General features: G+C 44.4%; 1 protein-coding gene across 3 annotated transcripts; it reads right to left on the bottom strand.

Moving 5' to 3' along the window:
- Positions 1-7,052: 7,052 nt before the first annotated feature.
- det1 (DET1 partner of COP1 E3 ubiquitin ligase) lies at positions 7,053-14,064 on the bottom strand. 3 transcript variants are annotated; one of them, XM_027285743.1, is made up of 9 exons: positions 13,957-14,064; positions 12,203-12,551; positions 11,866-12,132; positions 11,578-11,790; positions 11,178-11,401; positions 10,363-10,492; positions 9,054-9,244; positions 8,206-8,397; positions 7,053-7,860 (listed from the first exon to the last, which is right to left on the bottom strand). In XM_027285743.1, exons 2-9 carry the CDS (start codon positions 12,449-12,451, stop codon positions 7,671-7,673), a joined length of 1,656 nt encoding a protein of 551 aa, XP_027141544.1. In that variant the 5' UTR covers positions 12,452-12,551; positions 13,957-14,064; the 3' UTR covers positions 7,053-7,670. The 3 variants fall into 3 exon arrangements, 2 of the variants coding, with proteins under 2 accessions (XP_027141544.1, XP_027141543.1); XM_027285742.1 differs by having other exon boundaries at positions 13,806-14,040; XR_003463383.1 differs by lacking the exon at positions 7,053-7,860 and adding an exon at positions 8,772-8,982 and having other exon boundaries at positions 8,288-8,397; positions 13,806-14,042.
- Between the last annotated feature and the right edge of the window lie 10,406 nt (positions 14,065-24,470).

Raw genomic sequence — 24,470 nt, 5'->3', positions numbered from 1 at the left:
CATATGTATATATACATATATAATACACACCACACACACACACACCACACACACACACACACAACATATATATAATATATATATATATATATATATATATATATATATACATATACATACACCCACATACTTACATACACACACATATATATATACATATATACACAGATATTACACACAACACACACACACTATATACATACATATACACACATACATGTTGTCATCGGACATGACTGTAGCTAATGAAGTGACCAGTGTGTGTGTGTGTGTTATTTATATATATAATTTATTGGCAGCAACATTACCATCAATAATATTTATATATATATTATATCTCTCATCTATTATATCAATGATATTCTGTTTCAGGCATAGACTGTATAAAACATGGACGTAGTCTCTGTGACGTCCACCATGTGTTTTGAAGAGTCGTTCAGAGAGCTCAGTGTGGAGGCACACCCGCCTGTCAATCAAAACGTCCACACTCTTAACTCTAAGTGTCCCTCACAGCCCAGACCATGACCCAGCTCCTCACGTGGTGTTTTCCTCAGCTAACTAACCTCTGGAGCAGGGACAGCTGAAAAAAGGAAATTAGAAAAGTGCATTGTGGTTGGAGGAACTCCAAACGTCTCCATCTGAAAGAGATGCTGTGTAATGCTCCACCCTGACATTAAAGAGTCCAGAGCTGCAGACTCTGCAGGCCGTGATCATTGACAAACAGTCTGAGGCTGCTGTTTGATACCATTGACCAGCTAAATGCTGTTAGTCCTCAGCTCTCTGTGATTTACAGACTTTCCTGATGGACAGTGAAGTCAACTGCTGCCAGCTGTGGCTGCTGTACAAACAGATGTGAGGAGGAAGAGGAGGCACAGTGTGGGTGCAGCCTGATAAGGACTGTGAACGAGGTGGAGTCTGATGGAGGTCTGTGACATGAGCAGAGGATCGGTTATGAAGTGTAAACATGTGTTTGATTACTTTGGTTCAAAGACAGCAGGCCACGAAGAAGAAGAAGAAGAAAAAGAAGGTGCAGTTCTGTATCTTGTCCAGCAGGTGGAGAACTTTGATCAGCTGTTGCTGCTAAAATGAAGAAAAACTCTGAATGTCTGAAAAAAAAGCTGAGTCATCATGCTCCACCCTGACATTAAAGAGTCCAGAGCTGCAGACATGATGACTGACCAACAGCCTGAGGTGGCTGCTACTACAAGTACTACAAGTACTACTGCTGCTACTACAAGTACTGCTACTACAAGTACTACTGCTACTACTACAAGTACTGCTACTACTACTACAACTACTGCTACTGCTACTACAAGTACTACTGCTACTACAACTACTGCTACTACAATCACTACTGCTACTACTACAAGTACTGCTACTGCTACTACAAGTACTACTGCTACTACTACAAGTACTGCTGCTACTACAAGTACTACTGCTACTACAAGTACTACTGCTACTACTACAAGTACTGCTACTACTACTACTACAACTACTGCTATTGCTACTACAAGTACTACTGCTACTACAACTACTGCTACTACAATTACTACTGCTACTACTACAAGTACTGCTACTGCTACTACAACTACTGCTACTACAAGTACTACTGCTACTACTACAAGTACTGCTACTGCTACTACAAGTACTACTGCTACTATAAGTACTACTACTGCTACTACAAGTACTACTGCTACTACTACAAGTACTACTACTACTGCTACAAGTACTACTACTGCTACTACAACTACTGCTACTACTGCTACTACTACAAGTTCTACTGCTACTACTACAAGTACTGCTACTGCTAGTAGAACTACTGCTACTACAAGTACTACTGCTACTACAAGTACTACTACTACAACTACTGCTACTACTACTACTGCTACTACAAGTACTACTACTGCTACAAGTACTACTACTGCTACTACACCTACTGATACTACTACTACTGCTACTACTACAAGTACTACTACAACTACTGCTACTACAAGTACTACTACTACTGCTACTACAAGTACTACTGCTACTACTACAAGTACTACTACTACTGCTACAAGTACTACTACTGCTACTACAACTACTGCTACTACTACTACTGCTACTACTACAAGTACTACTACGGCTACTACAAGTACTACTACTGCTACTACAAGTACTACTACTGCTACTACAACTACTGCTACTACTACTACTGCTACTACAAGTACTATTACTACTGCTACAAGTACTACTACTGCTACTACAAGTACTACTACTGCCTACTGCTACTACAAGTACTACTACTACAACTACTGCTACTACTACTACTGCTACAAGTACTACTACTGCCTACTGCTACTACAAGTACTACTACTGCTACTACAAGTACTACTACTGCTACTTCTATATAACCAGAATTACTCCAACTACAACCACCTCCATTAGTACTACAGTACTACAGTTCAAAGAAAGTGGGCCAGGTAGACGGTGTAGTTGTGCAGGTTGTCCAGCAGGTGGAGAACTCTGCTCACCTGTTGCTGCTGCACAAACAGAAACTGAAGTGAAACTTAAATCAGGTTTTCATTGACCCGTGTTCATTTCCACACACGTGTAACCTGTTTCACTCTGTGTGTGTGTTTGTTTCGTCACAAAGGACCTCCCTGTGCATTACGTTTTTAGGCCGGGTCATGCTGTGCAGCCTCCACCCTGTGGACCTCCACCTGAGACCCCCCAACTGTTTGTGTGTGTGCACGTGTTGGCACCCAACCGGGGTGCAAGAGATATGAAGTCAGTCAGAAGTGATCACACACACACACACACACACACACACACACACACACACACACACACACACACACACACAGCTGTGTGTTTGCCTCAGCATGGCGCAGGCCCTGAGGACAGAGGAGGGCTGTGTAGGTGTGTATATGAAGCATCCACCCTTCTCTTTCCAAGTCAGATAAGATAACACACAGCTCAGAGTCAGGGGACGGCTCCTCTGCCCTTCAGTCAAATATTTGCTCTCAATATTTAGACCCTCTGCTCTCCTCCGCCTGCTCCGCCTGCTCCCTCCACTCATTAGGCGGTAGCTCTGTGGTTTCTCCAACCGGCCTCAATCAGCCGCGCAGACGTCTGAAGAGCTAATCCGTGTGATATGAAATGTTGACACAGTTACAGTGTTATATATTAAAGCAGGAACAATACCGGAGTGGTCGATAACAATAACAGGTGGGGGGATATGACGGGGGCAAAGGTGGAGGTTGGGACTTATATATATATATATATATATCTGCCAATGCGTATAACAAATGTCTGTAGATTTTACGGTGAAAAGACCATGACAGTAAAACACGCCTGTGTACAGTGAAACACTGTCATGTTCCAAAATCTTTATTTATACGACATTTAAAGAGAATTTAAGTCATATTTTATATTAGAGACTGATAATTGTACGGTAAAACACCGTAATATTTAATGCCATATTTTCGTTTACTGTCATGGTTTGGCAGTTTTTAAAAATATTATATGTGGAATCAACAGTACTGAGTACTGATGCCACACACTGTGGAAAATGTCAGACAATGACAGTAAAATATGCTGTGAAGTATGACTGTCATATGACAAAAGCTTTTCTTAAAGGGAACGAATACAGAATAAAGTATTATATGTTAGAGAGTGATATCTGTACGGTAAAACACACCAATATTTAATGCCATATTTTATTTTATGTTTTTTTATTTTACAGTTTATTACCGTCACAGCAGAAAAAGTTTATTTATTGTCGTGAAATTCAACCCCAGCTGCCAACACGTGTCTTTTTTATACAGTGAGCTTGAAGGCCGCATATGAATCTACTCTGAGTGTTACCTGTTCATATATAGAACTATATGAAATGTGTAAACGATCACAAACTCACCAGACTCGGCTGTAGTGGAACAAAAACTCTGCCAGCCATCTTTATGTAATAAATGTGCGGCTGCTTTTTATATGTCAGGCGATAATGAAAAAGCCACTCTGGTAAATCTTTTCTGACCTTTCTGCAGACACCGCCGTGTATCCATATGATTATCTTTGGTTCCTTCGTCGTCACGCCTCTGTGTGTTTTTGACCAGTTTGAGTAGTAAACCAGGAGCGAAGCTCTGAGTGGAGCTTTCACATCCATCAGGGTGGAGTGGGTCACTGATGATGCAGTAACTGTCAGCGCCCGACTGATGAGCAGTCCGTCTGTGTTTGGAAGTACTGCATCGACACGTTACAAGTGAGAGGTGTAGGGCCAGAGGTTGAGCCTCACTCAACACACACCTGCTCCTACACCTGACTAGTAGGTTAGGTGGAGTGTAAGTTATGAAGGCAGGTATGAATGTTGACTTAAACTTCTTCTGCTCGGACGATGAACAAAGATCTCGGAGCATCTGAGCCCACTCGATGCTGCAAACGACCTCCAACAGCACAGCGTCATACGTGTGTGTGTGTGTGTGCGTGTGTGTGTGTGTGTGTGTGTGCGTGTGTGCGTGTGCTCCGAGAAGACGACGAGCGCTGCAACAGGAAACACTCAGGATTGTGGCCCTCTTTTTTTTTTTTTTTTTCTGGATTACATTGGTTGCGCTGTTGCCAAGACAACGGCAATTAGAAAAAGACTAGGTTACCAAGCAGAGCGGTTATGTTTCCGTAGCAACCAAGGTCAGGGAGAAGGCTCTGGGTTTACCTGATTCTTCAGAGTAAGACGGATACAACATGTTTGTTAGTGTACTCTGTGAGGATGCACTCACTGATTCTGTGTTCACACTCTGCAGTGCTCACATTAACACCTGAATACATATCAAACCAGCAGCGCTCCATGAGCACTGACTCACCTCCTCATGGTCACCTGTGTGTTTTCTACGGACAGAACATGTGTCCTGTATGTAGGCCTGCCTGCGCCTGCTGTGTGCACTTCCTGTAATTAGTGTATTATCTCAGCATGTTGTCACACGCCGGCTTACACAAACACACAACCATGAGACAGGAAGCCAGTTCAGATATACAAGAAGACTGGATGTGTGAAGAAGAAGAAGCAGCTCAGAATCCGGTGCTGGACGTGGATCATTGGTGGACCTGAGGCGGCTGAATGACGCCTGGATGCTCTGTAACCACACCCACCTGTCAATCAAAGCATCCACGCTCTTAATCCTGCATAACTTTAAGCCTTAATATAACCTGAACAGGTGAGTTGTATATAAATTCACCCTCAGTACAGTTGTCATGAACGGGGAAATTAGCTACAGAGACCAAAACTGTTTTTTGTCCCAGGCTGTAAACATGTTTATTTCTGCTGTGAAGTTGGACATTTGGACATGGGGACTTATGGAGACTGACTCACTTCTGGAGCCAGCCTCAGGTGGACGTTAGAGGAACTGCAGGTTGTGGCTTCACTTCACAGACATGGAGGTTGCCGCGTGGCTCAAACCTGACAGGATGAGATAGTCGTGCTGGTCGCATCACACCTCCTCTATGCTTCATGGTGGGAACCACACATGTAGACTATCTTGGATAGAGCTGTTTACTGTATGCCAACACAACAACAAGAACTTTGCATATCTCAGTGCCGAGGAGACTTATGTGTGATGTTAGCATACGATACAGTACACGTGTCGTCATATTGAATGTGGCAGCTGATCCCTGCAGGCTGTTCTCCATAGGATCATAATGTATCACTTCCATCTGTTCTGCACACGGAGGCATCGGGTGTCTGTGACCACGTCTGACGTGTTATTAAAAAACACACAAACATATAAATAAAAACATCTACAAACGAGTCGAACACACTCGTGCGTACAATCAAACGAGTTCAAACCCGGGCAGCTGCTGCGAGGGGTCATGGCGGTATGGAAAGCAGGTGCAGAGGGATTAAGTGTCCTCCTAGCCTCTGGTTACACACTACAGTGGACCAGAGGTGTGTGTGTGTGTGTGTGTGTGTGTGACAGGCAGACTAACTGGGGGTTTTAGGCCGAGGGAAGAAAAAGTATTTACGACAGAGAGATGAAAGAATTGGTGAGCGACGAGAGGAGGAGGTAACAAAAACAGGATGTGGGAGGTGGAGATCGATGTGAGGCATCGAGCTCAGCTGTTTGTTTATGAGGAGTCCATACGCACACTGATGTCTGTAAGTTAGCCAGCTAGACAAATTATATTATCACTATCACACTACTTATTACAGCCACCCACCTGACCAGCATCCCCCTCCCGGTCACGCAGACCCGGCTCTCTCTCTGTCGTGATTCTGAACAAATAAATGAGGCTTTGTGCTGTGAGGAGGAAACACAGGAGGAAGATGTTGTAATGGCAAGAATGGCTGCAGTGTATGCACCTGGTTAGTGGGGAGCCGAGGCTGGAGAGCAAAAACAAAACTCATTCTGTAAAATCTTTGGGCCTGGACCATGAAGCCTCTCAGGCCACACTTTGTTCTTCCACCACGCCTGCATCCTGACAGCTGTACTGTCAGATATTAAATATGAGAAGAGACTGCCACATGCTCGAGCTTTACACACGTCCTGAGATTTTCAGCCAACTATGATTATAGAATATATTATCACACACACACACACACACACACACACACACACACACACACACACACACACACACACACACACACACACACACACACGTTGCTGTGCCGTCTCTCTCTGGACTGGGCTGCCTGTTCTTTTGGGCTCCTAATAAAAGGCGTGGACGGCCCAACCCGACCGGACACGCTGGTTCAAGGCGGGTTCGTGCCGAGAATATGACTTAGTGAGTCAGGCCTGCTTCTTCTTTTCAGACCGAGAATTAATGCTCGTCACTGGCGTTAATTAGTCACTCCTCTCCCTCATAGACGGTAGAAAAATGTAAACACACTAACGTCAGCGCGTCACTTGCAACATCACGCCGTACCGGGAAAGCCCACTGACCCACCGGGAGTCAGTCCGCCCCTGACCAGAGGTCAGATGGACTGGTCCTGCAAAAAGGCATGTCAGCCCAACAATAACTACGTGTGTTATGTCTTTAATATTGACGTATAATGTAAACACACATTCAAATCTCTGCAAACGTAAAATTTAGACACTTTTATTGGCATAAAATATATACAAGTGGTAATACGTAAAAAAACAAACAATAATATGTAAAAACGACGGAATATAAAATCATTCTTTCCCTCTTCATGTGAGGAAACACGAAGTTTGTCGGACCGTCTGCATGAGCGATTCTGATGTGCAGCTTTCAGCGCGCGGCGGGAAAAAGAAAACACCTCTGAGGTCCGGCTACCTGCGGCTCCCACCTCCGTCGCACATCAATCACTCTCTCTACATCTCCATTTACACTTCTCCCAGCCTCTCCTCCCCCACGGGTCCCCCTCTTTGTTCTGTGGAGGGAAGGTGGAGGGGGGAGGAAAGAGGAGGCGAAGCGGCGCAGACGAATAGGAAGAAAAAAAAAGAGGCAGAATTGCTGCCTTTCTCGCGGAGGGACGGGGTGGAGTGACCACTGTGTGATGGAGGAGGAACAGTGGTTTCCATCAGGAGGAGAATGAAGAGGAGTGCACTGCTGATTTCTCTGGAGGAGGAGAACAAACTGCTTCGTGCCTCCTGATGGAGGACGCGTTTGTTGTATTGTCACCGCTAACCGCCGACCGATCGGGCAATCTGACTCCTGGCCGTGAGTTCAGTTGCCGCTCACGCGCAGACGTGCCTCATGTGGAAGTTGACCACGTACTCGGCGTTGGTGCGCTGGACGGAGATGGCGAATGGTTCGAAGGGGTGGAAAGTGAAGGCGACCAGGCGTCGCACGGCGTGGTTCACGGGCCGCCCCAGCAGGCCGGCCTGGATCTTAAACTTCAGCAGGCCGGAGTCCCGAGCGTAAAACCTGGAGGGAAAGAAGCACAATGAGTCGCTGTAGGCGAGGAGCCGCGTTGCTCTTTTCCTTTCTGAGTCGTGCTGATTCAATGCGGCATTGCTGCAACATTACAAAACACAGAACGAGGCGGCGGCGCTCAGTCCGCACGCATGTGTGAGGTGAGGAGAAGGCGAGGTCAGATCAGCACTGAATGTACCGTGCAGGTGAGTTTGTTAGTGAATTAAAGTTGCAGCTTCTAAAGAACAAAGTAACCCCACCGGGCACGGCAGAGACGCTGTACTGCGTCAAACACAGTCTATCATGAACGCTCTGTCCGGAAGACTCGATTACTTGGTGAAAAACTCGTGTCCGTACCTGATGGGGTGGTCTCCGCAGGTCTTGGGTCTCTCCATCACCGACACCCACTTGTCGTCGTAGCTGAAGAGAGAGAGGTCGAGGTACGGGCTGCTGCTGTACGACTGGGCGCTGATGGGCAGCTGACCCAGCAGCCGCCGCACCGCCTCCGTGTGCCCTCCGTATTTGGCGTTCACGATGGTGTCTTTGAATCTGAGGTGCAAACAGACGGGCTGTCAGGACGAGGACTTCCCTCAGACGTGCTCCTACGATCCTCCGTCAGATTCAGAAATGTTTGACGCTCTTGCTAAATAAACTCTGTGGTCTCACATCGTCAGTCTTTCCTCTCAGCTTGTTTTCTGTCTACGCTCGGGTTGTGAAATGGTCTTATGCTAGCTACTTGTTAAGTGCTACAAATCTGGTTTGCTGGATGTGCTCTCCAGCTTTCAATTTCTCCTCTCCTTCTTCCTCCCAGACATCAATTTTCACCACTCTGAAATCCTATTAGAAGCTCTTTTCCTCGCTCAAACTATCTTTATCTTCTCCTCCTCCTCCCTCCCTCCCTTCACCCGGTCGTCCCTCTTCACCTTCCACAGAGACTTTTGTCACCTTCGCTGGCGAGTCCAACCGCCAAATTCAATCACGGCTCCTCGCGGCCACCGCTTGACTGTCTTAATGTTTCTCTTCTCTATCCAGATTAAGTCCTAAAACTCCTTCCTCCTCCGGGCGATTGCTGCTGATCTGGTTCCCTTCCTAACCGCTGCCTTTAAATCCTCCCTGACATTTAGCTGCACGACACTGGGTGCAGAAATCAAAATATATTCAATCATAGCAGACTCAACAACGGGGACGTGTCTCTCTTGGGTTACCTTCTCTGGACCTGTCGAGCGTAGTTGTTGGAGGACGCCGAGCACGGGAACTGGACCGCCTGGCTGTGCAGCGTGGCGTTTCGGAAAAGGTCGCAGAAATTCTCAAAGAGCTCCAGCAGCTGGTCGGAGGTGTTCTCGAAGACGGCGAGCACCTCGGTGGACACCATGTTGTAGACGACGAAGAATGACGGCTGTCAGAGAAAGAAGGAGGGATGAATGAAGAGGAGGAACTTCGATGTACAGTCACCTCTGCATTTCTGTCACATCCCTTCTACCATCACGTTTATTTCTTTTGCTGCAGTGAAACATATTCTACACAAAACTCCAAAACTGGACCTCTGTGCTCGATTTCTGGACCTCCGGTTTGATGAGTTTCTTCTCCCAAACATCTGAACTTCAGATCTTTGTCTGGATTCTTTCTGAAGTATTTCTTTGGGTCATCGTCCTGCTGTAAGACTCATGACCTCTGACGGAGACCGATCTTTCTGGCAACGCTCCCCAGAATTCTTCAGATTTCCTAACCCAGCGCCTGAAGCAGCAAAGAAACCCCGAAACATCAGTGAACGATCGACTGTGTTCTTTTCTTTGAAGGTCTCATTCTGTGTTGATGTTCCTCAGCCTCGTCTGTCCACAGGACGTCCTCCCAGATAGATTTTAGCTTCCTCAGGGAAGTTTTGTCAGTCAGCAGCAGCGAGGTCCTATCATAGATCCGTCCACGTCTGTGGAGTTCAGCGCCGTGGGCTGCAAACTTCTTCACAGTGGACACAGGAACATGAAGATCTCTGGAGATCGACCTGTAGCCTTCAGATTTATCTCATAGGTTAACTTTAATGAATGTTTACTGTGTCCTATGCTGCTACTGGATCCTTGAAGTTCCCTCAGGATCAACTATCTATCCATCTATCCATCTATCTATCTATCTATGGAGCGTCACAAGCTTCACAAGATTTTGAAAAGATTCCAATAATCTTAGATTTGATTTGTCTTGTGTCATTTCACTGCAAACAAAAGAAATAAACATAACACTAAAACATTCGGACAGTCTTTAGGGAGGAACAGTGCTTTATGTGACAGAAATGCAGGAGTGGAAATAAAACAATTAATTAGATCTACGCGTCGTTGCTGTGAATAAACCACAGCGCTGAATGTGAAGCAGAAACGTGTCCTTGGAGACCTGAAAGAGGAATCCCTGTCATGCAGCACAAACAACAAAAGACACGAGCGAGGACGAGGAGAGCGACAAAGAGGACAGGCAGGAATTCAGATGTACGCTTTTATTTATATATTTATATACGTGTGCTGTTTGTACCTGCGAGGGGTCGGTGACTCGGAGCGTGACGACGTCTTCGCTGGTGTATTTAATGAAGAGGTGATGCTCGTCCAGCAGCTGCATCTTCCACATCCTCAACCTCCTCAGCTGATCAAAAAACTGGAAGAACCTGACAACGAAACCGAGAGTGAGCGAGCTGACCTAACGAGTCTGACAGACTGAGGGTTGACATTTTATCTTTTTATCCTGTGATAAGTTTCTTTGACTCGTCAGCCACCTTTGACACGGTCTGTACTCTCAAACAGGGCGCCTGGTTCTGGTTCTGGTTCGGCTCTTTCCTGGTTTGAATCCGACCTCGTGGTTGACGATCGACGTCTCACCACAGGAGTGCCCCAAGGCTCGGTGTTGGGGCCCCTTCTCTTTACTTTTTACCCCACCTCTCGGGGTCCTATTGTCAGCTCGCATGGCTTCTCATATCACCTCTATGCAGATCTTCAGCTACCCTCCACCCTCCCCAAGTCTCGTCCCTACCTGGGTGGTGAGAAACCTACGAGTCATGAACGATGACCAGCTAACCCCCTACTTGAGCGTCCTCACACAGACAGATGTTACCTCCTCCTGGCTCTGCCACCCGTACGCTCAGGACAGTCCAAACTTTTCTGTCTGTTGTTCCCCGTTGGTGGAACGTCCTACCAGTTTCTACAGATCAGGGGCGTCCCTCTCTACCTTCACAGACCTCCTGAAGACCTCCAGCTCTTCAGAGAGGACCTCCTCTACAACACTACCAACAGCTGGACATGACACATCTGTCCCCGTCTGCACAGCGAGCATGCTAAGACCTGCAAAGTGAATACCTCCTCTTGGCGGTGGCGCTGCCGTCCTGCTCGGCCCTCCTCCAGAGGTAGACCAGCAGCCTGTGTTTGAGGGAGTTGATGGTTTTGTCAGTGTACAGGCGAGGGAAGCCCGGCTGACTCTCGGCCTGAGCCTCCGTGTAAACCGCTGAAAGAGTCAGGAGGTCGTCTTCGTAACAGAACCGCCCGATGGTCCTCACGTCGAGGAACGTTCCCTCTGGAGTGACCTATGAACGCGAGACACAAACAGAGATGATAGCTGGGCAGCGGTACGTCGCCGAAACCATAAGAAATGTCGTTCCTCATCTCTCTCTGCACACATTCCTCTCGCTCTTCAGCTCTCTCTGTCAAAAACAAAGTCGAAAAGGCCAAACAGAAAAGAAAACACGGTGAATCTACTCACCTGAAACACGTGAATGGTCTGCTGCTGCACCGACAGCACCGCCAAGATGTTCCTGTAGAGGTAGAGACCCTGGTTGTGCGACAGGATGATCTTGTCACACTTGAAGGACCTGGTGTCACACAGCCTGCCGGTGTGGAGGTCGATGATGTGGAGGGAGTAGTCCTCGAGCGGAGACCTGGGGTTGGGAGTCACAGATTCGTTGTTGCGATACACCTGGAAGAAAGAGGCAGTCTGAGCTGAAGCGTGCTTGGCTTTGGGTGTAAAAATCGCAGTAAGTCCGATGGTCACCTCAAAGAAGTACGGCGGCGGCTCCTCGGGGACGTACACAGCCGACCCGACAATGACGTAGCGGCAGTCGTCCGTGAAGAGGCTGCATTCCCGGTTGAGGTGTTCTCCGTTGGAGGCCACGTTGGTGACGTGGAGCAACGAGAAGAAACGCTCAAACAGCCGGCCTCTGATGTTGAGGGAACGCTGGTCGTTGGCGGTTAGAAGAGTCTCCCCCTCTTGACCTCTGAGCAGGTCCTGAGCCGCCTGGCAGCCTTGATATTCATAAATCTGCAGGAGGAACGGCGAGATCGGGTCAGATTCAGTGAGGTTCAGTCAGAAGCTGAGTCGGTCGTCTTACCTCCAGAGACGTCTGGTCAGAGGAGAAGGCGATGAAGCAGCGTCCATCTGGGGAGAACTTCCTCAGAAAGCAGGGCGGCTTCTCCACGTTGACCACGGTGAAGTTGGGGAAAAGGTTCTGGTGGAAGCAGCGTACTCTGTACCAGTGCGCTCCGGGTCGGCCCGAACAGATCCGTCGCCTCTCGAGGCGGTGAACCACGTTCTGATTCTGGATCCGTCTGGGCTTCAGAGTCGGGGTGTCTTCATCCATCGCTGTGATCGGAGCTCAAACCACCTCCTCCACCTCAGACGGCAGTTAGACAGTCGGACAGTACGGTGAAAGGACTACATCACAAGTCCAGTCCTGAAGACTGTGAAAGGAAAAAGAAGGGTTAGACAGTCGGAGACTACGTCCAGGTTTTAGACAGTCTGCGGGGACGTCTCAGAGACTACATCCAGGTTTTAGACAGTCTGTGGGGACGTCACGGAGACTACGTCCAGGTTTTAGACAGTCTGCGAGGACGTCACAGAGACTACGTCCAGGTTTTAGACAGTCTGCGGGGACGTCTCAGAGACTACGTCCAGGTTTTAGACAGTCTGCGGGGCGTCACGGAGACTACGTCCAGGTTTTAGACAGTTCTGCGGGGCGTCACGGAGACTACGTCCAGGTTTTAGACAGTCTGCGAGGACGTCGGTCAGAGGACGACTAGTCCAGGTTTTAGACAGTCTGCGGGGACGTCACAGAGACTACGTCCAGTTTAGACAGTCTGCGGGGAGTCAGAGACTACGTCCCGGTTTTTAGACAGTCTGCGGGGCGTCCGAGACTACGTCCAGGTTTTAGACAGTCTGCGGGGACGTCACAGAGACTACGTCCAGGTTTTAGACAGTCTGCGGGGACGTCACGGAGACTACGTCCAGGTTTTAGACAGCTGTGGGGACGTCCGAGACTACGTCCAGGTTTTTAGACAGTCTGCGGGGACGTCACAGAGACCACGTCCAGGTTTTAGACAGTCTGCGGGACGCTCGACAGAGACTACGTCCAGGTTTTTAGCAGTCTGCGGGGACGTTCGGAGACTACGTCCAGGTTTTAGACAGTCTGCGGGGACGTCTCGAGGACTACGTCCAGGTTTTTAGACAGTCTGCGGGACGTCAGAGACTAGTCCAGTTTTAGACAGTCTGCGGGGACTCACAGAGACTACGTCCAGGTTTTAGACAGTCTGCGGGGACGTCACGGAGACTACGTCCAGGTTTTAGAACGTCTGCGGGGACGTCACGGAGACTACGTCCAGGTTTTAGACAGTCTGTGGGGACGTCACGGGACTACGTCCGGTTTTAGACAGTCTGCGGGGACGTCACGGAGACTACGTCCAGGTTTTAGACAGTCTGCGGGGACGTCACGGAGACTACGTCCAGGTTTTAGACAGTCTGCGGGACGTCACGGAGACTACGTCCAGGTTTTAGACAGTCTGCGGGGATCACGAGACTACGTCCGGTTTTAGACAGTCTGCGGGACATCACAGAGACTACGTCAGGTTTTAGACAGTTGCGGGGACGTCAATGCACGTGAACGCACCACAGGCTGCAGCTCCCGTTAACGGACATTAAACGCATCAGGCTGTACTCACGTGTCGGTTGTCACGAGCTCTCCGTGTCCTCCCGGTGTGTGTGTGTGTGTGGTGTGTGTGTGTGTGTGTTGTGTGTGTGTTAGCAAACGCACTCTAAGTTTGAGCTCCACAACTTCCGCTCGGCCCCGTTACCGGGGAACTCGTCGGTTACCGTCGGTTACCGAGAGTCTCGTGACGTTCCTCCGAGATCAAAGCGCCGCCGTGTTGTTATGACGAGGAACCGGAGAAGAAGAGGAGGGAGGAGAGGAAGTGAAGCTCAGAGCTGATTTCAACAGCGCCACCACAAAACTCCGCGGCGCAGCCTGGTATTACACAAGTGGAGACAAAATCTATTATTTATTATTATAGTTATTATATTTTTTATATTTTATTATTATAATATTATTATTATTATTAATAATATTATTATATTGTTATCATTTATTATTATGAGTATTGTTATTATATGATAATATATTATTGTTATTATTATTAATATTATTATTGTTGTTAATAATAATAATAATATTAAAATATTATTTACATTATATTATTAAATTAGTATTACAGTTGTTATTATTATTATTGTTATTATTATTATTTTATTAATATTATTATTGTTATCATTATTATTATTATGAGTATTGTTATTGTATTATTATGAATATAATATTATTATTGATTTTATCTATATATATGTTATTATAATCTTAATATTATAATAACTTTATTGTTATTATTATACATTATTATTATTAACATTATTATTACACTTATATTATTATGTTATTGATTATTATTATTATTATTATTAATATTATTAACATTATTATTTTAACATTATAACATTATTATTATTAACATTTATTATTATTGTTGTTTTTATTATACCTGGTTGTATCTCAAGATAGGTTTTTTTTTGTTGCATTTTGGGGATATATTGTGGGAAATAGGGTCAGCAGCTCACAGTACACAGGGTGAATAAGAAGATTACTCAAATGAGTTAAATACACTTTATCCAAAACTTTTTAAGGGTGTGTATGGAGATCAATTTAAAATACTGAACCCAACTTTTAAAAATGAATTTTTGCCGAAACAGAAAAATAGTTTAAAGACGCATAAATGTTTGTTATGATATTGTCAGTTTAATTTCATTGTACACTCTAGCAGGGCAGGCACGGTGGAGCAGTGGTTATCACCGTGGTTGAGTCCCCCGGCTGTGTGGTTTGCAGCTGAAGACATGCAGGTCACCTGATGGCTGCAGCTCGCCACACTGCAAACACATGTAAGAGCAGACGTGAAGTCAGTGAGGAGGTAATTGCGTGGACCGTGTTCTGCCAAACATACACCTGTACGACCTTCAGTCAAGTGCCAATTTACTGATCAGTAGGTGGGTTTGCAGGTGAGGAGCACAGTGCTCCGGAAAACTTTGAACATGATTATAATTGTTCAACTAAATTGTCAGAGGGGGGACAAAAAAAAACAAAAAAAAACAACAACACAACAGAACCTTTTGGGTCTCTATGAAAACAGTAAATACTGTAAAATGTGCCATGAAGAGTCTTTTAAAAAGTAGTATTTTATATTAAGACTGTAAAATCTTCTTTTACTGTCATTGTTTGGGCAGTTTTTTCACCATAAAATCATAAATCTACAGACATTTCAAAATATGAAGCATGAAATCAAATGTACTGACATCCTTTTACTGTATATTAGAAACTGTATTATTACAGTAAAACTTTTTCACTGTAAAAACACTGTTTTTTTTTACTGTGCGCTGTATGCGACGTCTTGTTGTTTACCTTATTTCATTCAATTGAGTTGTTTATTACAGCGCGTGGCACGCGTGACCGAGCTGATCTGCACTCTGCTCCCCGTAAGTACACGTAATTAAATTATAATTATCCCCTTTCTTATGCGGCATGTTCTCACAGCTTAGAACAGCGTATAAAAAGAAAAAAGAGAAATGCTCAGTGTACGTGTTCTTGGAAGACTGCTATGGTTCTTTGTGTAATTATCCCTGACCAAAGAGTCCGCTTTAAATGTTGTAATTTTCCATAAAAGCACATGTAGTGCAGCATAAAAGGGCCAGTTTGAAAGAGAAATGAAGGAATGAATGGAGGGAAGGATGTGAAATTATCCACTTTAAAATCTAATGGCATTTTCCTTTTCAACTATGCCTGATTAACCTGAGAGAGAGGTGTTGTGTGTGTGTGTGTGTGTGTGTGTGTGTTGTGTGTGTGTGTGTGTGCTACAAACATACACAGGAGAGTAATTCCAAACAGAAGCTCTGCCACCGTCCTCTGCTTGTTCTTTGTGTTATTTTCTAATAATAGCCAATAAACTGCTCCCCAGCACAGAGACTCGCCTCTGCTTTTAGCATCAGCCCATGAAGCCGCGCTCTGTGAGTGTTTTACACACTTCTGCCGGGAGACTCGGTGTTTATTGATCATTTTGCTTTTCAAAGTGGACACCGTATTTTTATTTATAATAAAAGTTTCTGTTGACCCTTCAGAGGGAGCAGCGTGCGCGCCTCTTTTTGTCCCTCCGTGCGCACCGTAGAAACAGGAAGCAGAGCAGAAGCTAAGCTAAGCTAAAGCACAAACAACAACAACAACAACAAACCGTCCTGTAAACAAACCACGTGTGTGTCAGGATGGGCAGCGAACACACACAGTCAACAAGTAACGAGTCCCGCTGCGTGTTCTTCAACACGGACTCTGAGGATCACCGATGCGTGAGTAACCACACCGAGGAGAGCATCACTAGCTCCACTGTTAGCTGCTAACTGTGTGTTTGTCTAACGACTGATCGATTCAGGATCGATCAGAGTTATTGGTTATAAATGATCAATGGATGATCAATGAATGATCAATGAATGATCAATGAATGATCAGCCTGACACGTGTTCACGTTACAGTGAAGCTAACAAGCTCACAGGCTGACTGACTGTTTGAGCTGCTGCTGCTCGTCTTTAATGAACGATGCTTCATGTTTGTTATGTCATTATTATTAATATTATTAACATTATTATTATTCTTGTTGTTGTTGTTGTTGTTGTTGTTTTTATTATACCTGGGTTGTATCTCAAGATAGGTTTTTTTTGTTGCATTTTGGGGATAATATTGTGGAAATAGGGTCAGCAGCTCACAGTACACAGGGTGAATAAGAAGATTACTCATAATTATTTATGAGTTAAATACACTTTATCCAAAACTTTTTAAGGGTGTGTATGGAGATCAATCAAAATACCCGAACCCAACTTTTAAAACTGAATTTTGCAGAATATAGCAAAATAGTTTAAAGACGCATAAATGTTTGTTATGATATTGTCAGTTTAATTTCATTGTACACTCTAGCAGGGCGGCACGGTGGAGCAGTGGTTATCACCGTGGTTCGAGTCCCCCGGCTGTGTGGTTTGCAGTCTGAAGACATGCAGGTCACCTGATGGCTGCAGCTCGCACACTGCAAACACATGTAAGAGCAGACGTGAAGTCAGTGAGGAGGTAATTGCAGTGGACCGTGTTCTGCCAAACATACACCTGTACGACCTTCAGTCAAGTGCCAATTTACTGATCAGTAGGTGGGTTTGCAGGTGAGGAGCACAAGTGCTCCGGAAAACTTTGAACATGATTATAATTGCTTCAACTAAATTGTCAGAGGGGGGACAAAAAAAACAAAAAAACAACAACAACAACAGACCTTTTGGGTCTCTATGAAAACAGTAAAATACTGTAAAATGTGCCATGAAGAGTCTTTTAACAAAGTAGTATTTTATATTAGAGACTGTAAAATATTCTTTTACTGTCATTGTTTGGCAGTTTTTCACCATAAAATCTACAGACATTCAAAATATGAAGCATGAAATCAAATGTACTGACATCCTTTTACTGTAATATTAGAAACTGTATTATTACAGTAAAACTTTTTCACTGTAAAAACACTGTTTTTTTTTTACAGTGTGCGCTGTATGCGACTGTCTTGTTTGTTTACCTTATTTCATTCAATTGAGTTGTTTATTACAGCGCGTGGCACGCGTGAACCCGAGCTGATCTGCACTCTGCTCCCCGTAATGACACGTAATTAAATTATAATTATCCCCTTTCTTATGCGGCATGTTCTCACAGCTTAAGAACAGCGTTATAAAAAGAAAAAGAGAAATGCTCAGTGTACGTCGTTCTTGGAAGACTGCTAATGGTTCTTTGTGTAATTATCCCTGACCAAAGAGTCCGCTTTAAATGTTGTAATTTTCCATAAAAGCACATGTAGTGCAGCATAAAAGGGCCAGTTTGAAAAGAGAAATGAAGGAATGAATGGAGGGAAGGATGTGAAATTATCCACTTTAAAATCTAATGGCATTTTCCTTTTCAACTATGCCTGATTAAACCTGAGAGAGAGAGAGTGTGTGTGTGTGTGTGTGTGTGTGTGTGTGTGTGTGTGTGTGCTACAACAATACACAGGAGTAATTCCAAACAGAAGCTCTGCACCGTCCTCTGCTTGTTCTTGTGTTATTTTCTAATAAATAGCCAATAAACTGCTCCCAGCACAGAGACTCTCGCCTCTGCTTTTAGCATCAGCCCATGAAGCCGAGCTCTGTGAGTGTTTTACACACTTCTGCCGGGAGACTCGGTGTTTATGATCATTTTTGCTTTTCAAAGTGGACACCGTCTATTCTTCCTGCTTCTTGTTCAGCACGGACATTTTGTTGCTCTTAACCATCACGCGCTTTTCGCCGCCATCACCCGACCCCAGAGTGGACTTGAGATTGTTCTCTCTCTTGTGTTTTTTCAGTCAGAGGGATGGTAAAGAAATGTGACAATAGGTTCTTACTGTATGTTTAAAAATGTACACCTGTTTCTGACACAGGTAATGATGGAGCCGAGCACAGGCTGGGAGTTGCTGTTATTATCGGCATTCTAACCAAAAGAGCGTTTGCATTAAAGGACATCTGGATGAAAAGTATAGAGCAAATTCATTGACTTGATGAAAGTCCTATATAAGAGGCACTTAGAAAAGGTTATTCAAAGCACGAGGAGCAAATAGAAGTACGGCGTTTTTTACTCAGACAGTTGTGTTTGGCATTTAACAAAAGCTTTTAACTTTTCGATCCAGCCTAATTTCAGAGCACAATAAGACATTTTAACACTGTAACTTTGCAATCCTCATGCAGCATGAACTTTTCTTGTCTTTTATGACGGTCGATGATTTCTGCTTTTTTTTTTTCCCCCTCTGAGAAATTACAGTGATCACAAATGCATTATGGCCGGCCAGTTTGCTGCAGAGCGCAGGTAACGGGAAGGGAAGGTGCAGCCAGGTTACACGTCTCTCTGCAGAGTCAAAGCGGGACCATCAGAGAATGCATGGCCAAAATAATTCAGAAAAATTACTTCTGACATCTGTTGAAGATTTGAACTTTTATTTGTGCTCTGCCACCCAATCCAAACTTTTCTGTCTGTTGTTCCCCGTTGGTGGAACGTCCTACCAGTTCCTACAGATCAGGGGCGTCCCTCTCTACCTTCACAGACCTCCTGAAGACCTCCAGCTCTGCAGAGAGGACCTCCTCTACAACACTACCAACAGCTGGACATGACTGATGAGTCTGTAAGCATAAATGTACAAAGTATGAACCACAGAGAGAACAGAGAGAAAAGGAAATTATTTAAGAGGTTTGGATCATGACACCAGGTGGTGCAGCGAGAAGGTTCCTGGTTCAAACCTCAGATCTACATGTTCTCCCCGTGTCTGAGTGGGTTCTCTCTGGGTACCTTGGACTTTCCTCCCACAGTCCAAAGACATCCAAAGACTCTGTCTGTAGGTGTGTATGTGAGTGTGAAAGGTCGTTTGTCCTGTGATGAACTGGAAACTTGTCCAGGGTGGACTCGAAACCGAAACCCCACCAGGCACGTCTCCGTCATGCTGAGTGTTTTGTTCCGTCCTGCATCGACTTCAAACTCCAACCGGAGCGTTTCTCCCTGCACACTTTGTTTACCTGCTCGGATTTGCTCATTTTCCTGGTTCATGTTCTTCTACATGTGGGAACATGCTACGTGCTTCATTTGTTTCTCTTCTGTCTGTTTGTACGGCAGTTTGCACAGGGCGTCCGTCAAAAACAGAACAGCTGCGTTGAATTCAACGCGGAGCCGAGCAGAGGCGGTGTGGTTTGAAACATTGACTAGAACGGCTGCGTATCTCTGCCGAACAATGGGCTGATGTTATAATAAATATGATTATTATGATATTATATTATGAAACGAGGTCAAGATCATCTTTAAATTTCAGAAAAGAGAGAACAGAAAGAAACAGACTGTGTGTTTGTGTATTATTAACATGATATCTATATTTCTAAAAGTACTCCATGAAAATGTCTTTAATTATAAAGTATAATATATATAACAGTCCAGCACAATATGTGCTGGACTGTTATATATATATATAACAGTCCAGCACAATATGGATTCAGTCTTTGGGGTTCGTACTGAAACCAAAACAAAACTGAATGAAATCTAAAAGAATCAACATTTCTTATGTCACATGAGCGCAGACGTGAGTGGAAATAATTAGTGCAGCATTACTGTGAAATAAAACACACACACACACACACACACACACACACACACACCCCTATGGACCTGTTAATAAGACACAATCAAATAAATGACAGTATGCACTCACACATAATCGGTGTGTGTGCTCTTTGTGGCTGAAGGTGCAGACGTGTTTATGAACAACAAACAATAAAAGACGCATTAACTGACATCCGGCGGTGAATCTGAGCCTGCAGCATTTTAAATGTACGTTTCCCGGCCGGACCTTTGATACCACTCAGAATATATTTACACCTGAGGCGCCGTATGAAGAGAGGAGGCGGGAGGCCAGCGGTGACAGCAGCATGGGGAACAGGCAGTCGCTGTTTCCTGGATTTTTGTTGTTGTTGTTGTTGTTGTTTTCTTTTTTTCTTTTCGAGCGCCGCCCACACAAATCACATCTCATTTAGACGTGCACAAGAAAGGTTCAGAGGTTAAGTACACACACAGGACACACACACACACACACACACACACTGTGCTGTGTGTCGTCTCAACATGAATCATTTGATCAAGACGTTTTAAAAGTCTAGAGAAATCGCTCTGCAGATTAGTTCAAAAACAGCGAGCAGTGCGTGACTCATTTCTGCTGAAGCTTAATTAATTTTTACATAAAAAAAAAAAAACAGAGCTCTCATTTAATCATATACGTTTTCTCCTGTTATTTATCTGAGCTGAAAATAACTCGGCCCTCGGCAGCTGTGTGTAATTGGTTACGTGGGAACCCTCCTGATAAATAATGTTCATTAACATCTGGGAAAGAAAGGAAGGAAGGAAGGAAGGAAGGAAGGAAGGAAGGAAGGAAGGATGGGGGATATGTGACAACCAGAACACTTGTTTGTTACATACTAATGTAGTAATGTGAGAAATGTCCATTCCTTTCTTTCCATCATTGCAAACAATGAAATAATTCTACCATCACCAAGATTTATGTTACTAGGAATCAGAGCCGACGAGCAGAAACCTGTTCACATCTCCTGTTCTTACAGGAGATTTCTTTTTTATTGTAAATACAAAAGTCTTAAAAATGATTTGTAAATGAACAACCAAACACAGTGAGTTCTAGCAAAGTATTAGTAGTGTTACTAGTGTTTGATAAGAGTTGAAAAATAAATAAATTCATTTTTGTTTTTCTGTTTTCTTAAAATTGTATGTAAAAGTCTTAAAAATTACGCCCATTATCTGTAAATTAACAACTTGGATAGTTTTTATAAAGAGTAAATATCTAAAATAACAGAGTTTCTCTGTAAAACCTTTAGTAGTGTTACTTTATTGAAGATGTTTGATCATAATAATTCAGGAAAAAATATGTGGAATAACAGAACTCCGTAAAACCGTGACTGGAAATCTATAGTGTTTGACATTTATTTGAATTATGATATTTTACTTACTTATAATAATTTTACAGTTAATTGACCCCCTCCCCCACAATCATTATTTTCATTATAATTATAATCAATTATAATCATTCATTTATGCATATTATATTCTATAAGTAGAGCCTCTTAAAGTTGACACACTGGACCTTTAATTTAATTTCTGCACATTCACCATGAAATGTTTTTACATTTTTACAGTAGGTTTCTGTTTTTAAAAATTGTAAATAAAACTATTTTTCTTCAATATGATTTGTGTTTCCATTATCTGTAACTCAACAGCCAAACTTTGGTTTGATCATAATAATAAAGAGAAAATCAGCAAAACCGTGACTGGAAATTTTTGATCAAATCAAAAAATTTGCTGGATTGAATTTCAGGATTTATGTCAATGCTAATTAGAGCAGACAGTGTCGTATTAATGAGTGTGTGTGTGTGTGTGTGTGTGTGTGTGTGTGTGTGTGTGGTTCAGAATGAGGTGAGCGTTCATTCATTCATGACCACATGAACAACACATGGACAGTTCTTTCCCCAGGGTCAAGCCTTCCCCTCGCTCAGGTTAGCGTCACGAGATGAGAAGTCAGGGACAAAATAATTTTGCCATTTTTCCCCCGAAGAAAAAAGAGACCTGAAAGCTCAAAGGAAGAGCTTAAAAAGAGGTCACCAAAACTTGCCTCACGTTCCCAATTCAGTCGGAGGCGAATGGCCTTGGTGGGGGACTGAGCGGCTGTACACATTACAGCGAGTCTCAACAGCTCGAGCCGAAGCAGGCCTGTAATTTCTGCCATTTGAGAGCGTGAGCTGAAAAGCAGAGTGATGGCCACTTTTCTGTTATTATTCCCGTGGCAGAGCGCCGGCTGAAGGAAGCAGCCGTGCTTTAAGAACATGTCCATCAGTGGCTGGCAGTATTTGGAGATGGTGTTTGTAAAAGTAACTCTGCCGTGTTGTATCGTTAACTGTGAAAAGCAAGCACATGTTACAGTATATAATATCCCATCCTGCACCTGTCCTCCTCGCGGCTGCTTCGACGCACGCCGCAGACTCGGCGGTTTAATACCCAGATCCGTGACGGGCAAACAGCGGGTTGCCAAAATGTTCCTTGTGGCTGGACAGTGGCAACGCCGAGGCAGCAGGGTTCAGCAAGGTGCCATTCTTCATATAATCAATGCCACTTAAAGGACGAGTGTGTAGGACTTACAGCCATCCAGCAGTGTAGGCGCTTACTGAAGCCCCCTCGCCTCACCCTCTACTTCAAACTACACTGTAAACTGGCTACTGTGGAATTAACTGGCAGCTGTTGACAAGTAACTTACTGTAAATGAAGTCACAGTTCATTGGTTACTGTAATTCTATATGTATTCTTCCCATTCTGCTAATGCACCTGTAGTTATCTGTCATACAGATATATTTATTTTAAATGAATCCACGGGTGACCAAAGAACAACTCATGTTAATTTATAAATGGTGCCATTATTTAATATATGACCTGGAGAAGGTGAACCCACCTCTGCATCTAGAACATCTAGACTTACGTACCCAATGAACGGTGACTTCATTACAGTAAGTTACTTGTCAACAGCTGCCAGTTAATTCCACAGTAGCCAGTTTCAGTGTAGTTTGAAGTAGAGGGTGAGGCGAGGGGGCTTCAGTAGCGCCTACACTGCTGGTGGCTGTAAGTCCTACACACTCGTCTTAAGTGGCATTGATTATATGGAAGGGCACCTTGCTGAACACTGCTGCCTCGGCGTTGCCACTGTCCAGCCACAAGGAACATTTTGGCAACCCGCTGTTTGCCCGTCACGGATCTGGGTATTAAACCGCCGAGTCTGCGGCGTGCGTCGAAGCAGCCCGCGAGGAGGACAGGTGCAGGATGGGATATTATATACTGTAACATGTGCTTGCTTTTCACAGTTAACGATACAACACGGCAGGTACTTTTACAAACACCATCATCCAAATCTGCCGCCAGCCCTGATGGACATGTTCTTAAAGCACGGCTGCTTCCTTGCACCGCACTCTGCCACGGGAATAATAACAGAAAGTGGCCATCACTCTCTCTTTTCAGCTCACGCTCTCAAATGGCAGAAATTACAGGCCTGCTTTCGGCTCGAGCTGTTGAGACCGCTGTAATGTGTACAGCCGCTCAGTCCCCCACCAAGGCCATTCGCCTCCGACTGAATTGGGAACGTGAGGCAGAGTTTTGACCTTTTAACCTCTTTTTAGCTCTTCCTTTGAGCTTTCAGGTCCTTTTCCGGGGGAAAAATGGCAAAATTATTTGTGTCCCTGACTCTCATCTCGTGACGCTAACCTGAGCAGGGGAAGGCTTGACCCTGGGGAAAGAACTGTCCATGTGTTGTTCATGTGTCATGAATGAATGAATGCTCACCTCATTCTGAACCAGCACAACAACCACACACACACACACACACACACATCATTAATACGACACTGTCGCTCTAATTAGCATTGACATAAATCCTGAAATTCAATCCAGCAAATTTTTTTGATTTGATCAAAATTTCCAGTCACGGTTTTGCTGGTTTCCTCTTTATTATTATGATCAAACCAAAGTTTGGCTGTTGAGTTACAGATAATGGAAAGACAAATCGTATTGAAGAAAAGAGTTTTTTAACAATTTTTAAAAACAGAAACCTACTGTAAAAATGTAAAAACATTTCATGGTGAATGTGCAGAAATTAAATTAAAGGTCCATGTGTCAACTTTAA

This window comes from Larimichthys crocea, chromosome XII (genome assembly GCF_000972845.2).
Source record: "Larimichthys crocea isolate SSNF chromosome XII, L_crocea_2.0, whole genome shotgun sequence".
NCBI lineage: Eukaryota > Metazoa > Chordata > Actinopteri > Sciaenidae > Larimichthys > Larimichthys crocea.
This window is presented reverse-complemented; position numbering and strand designations above follow the sequence as displayed.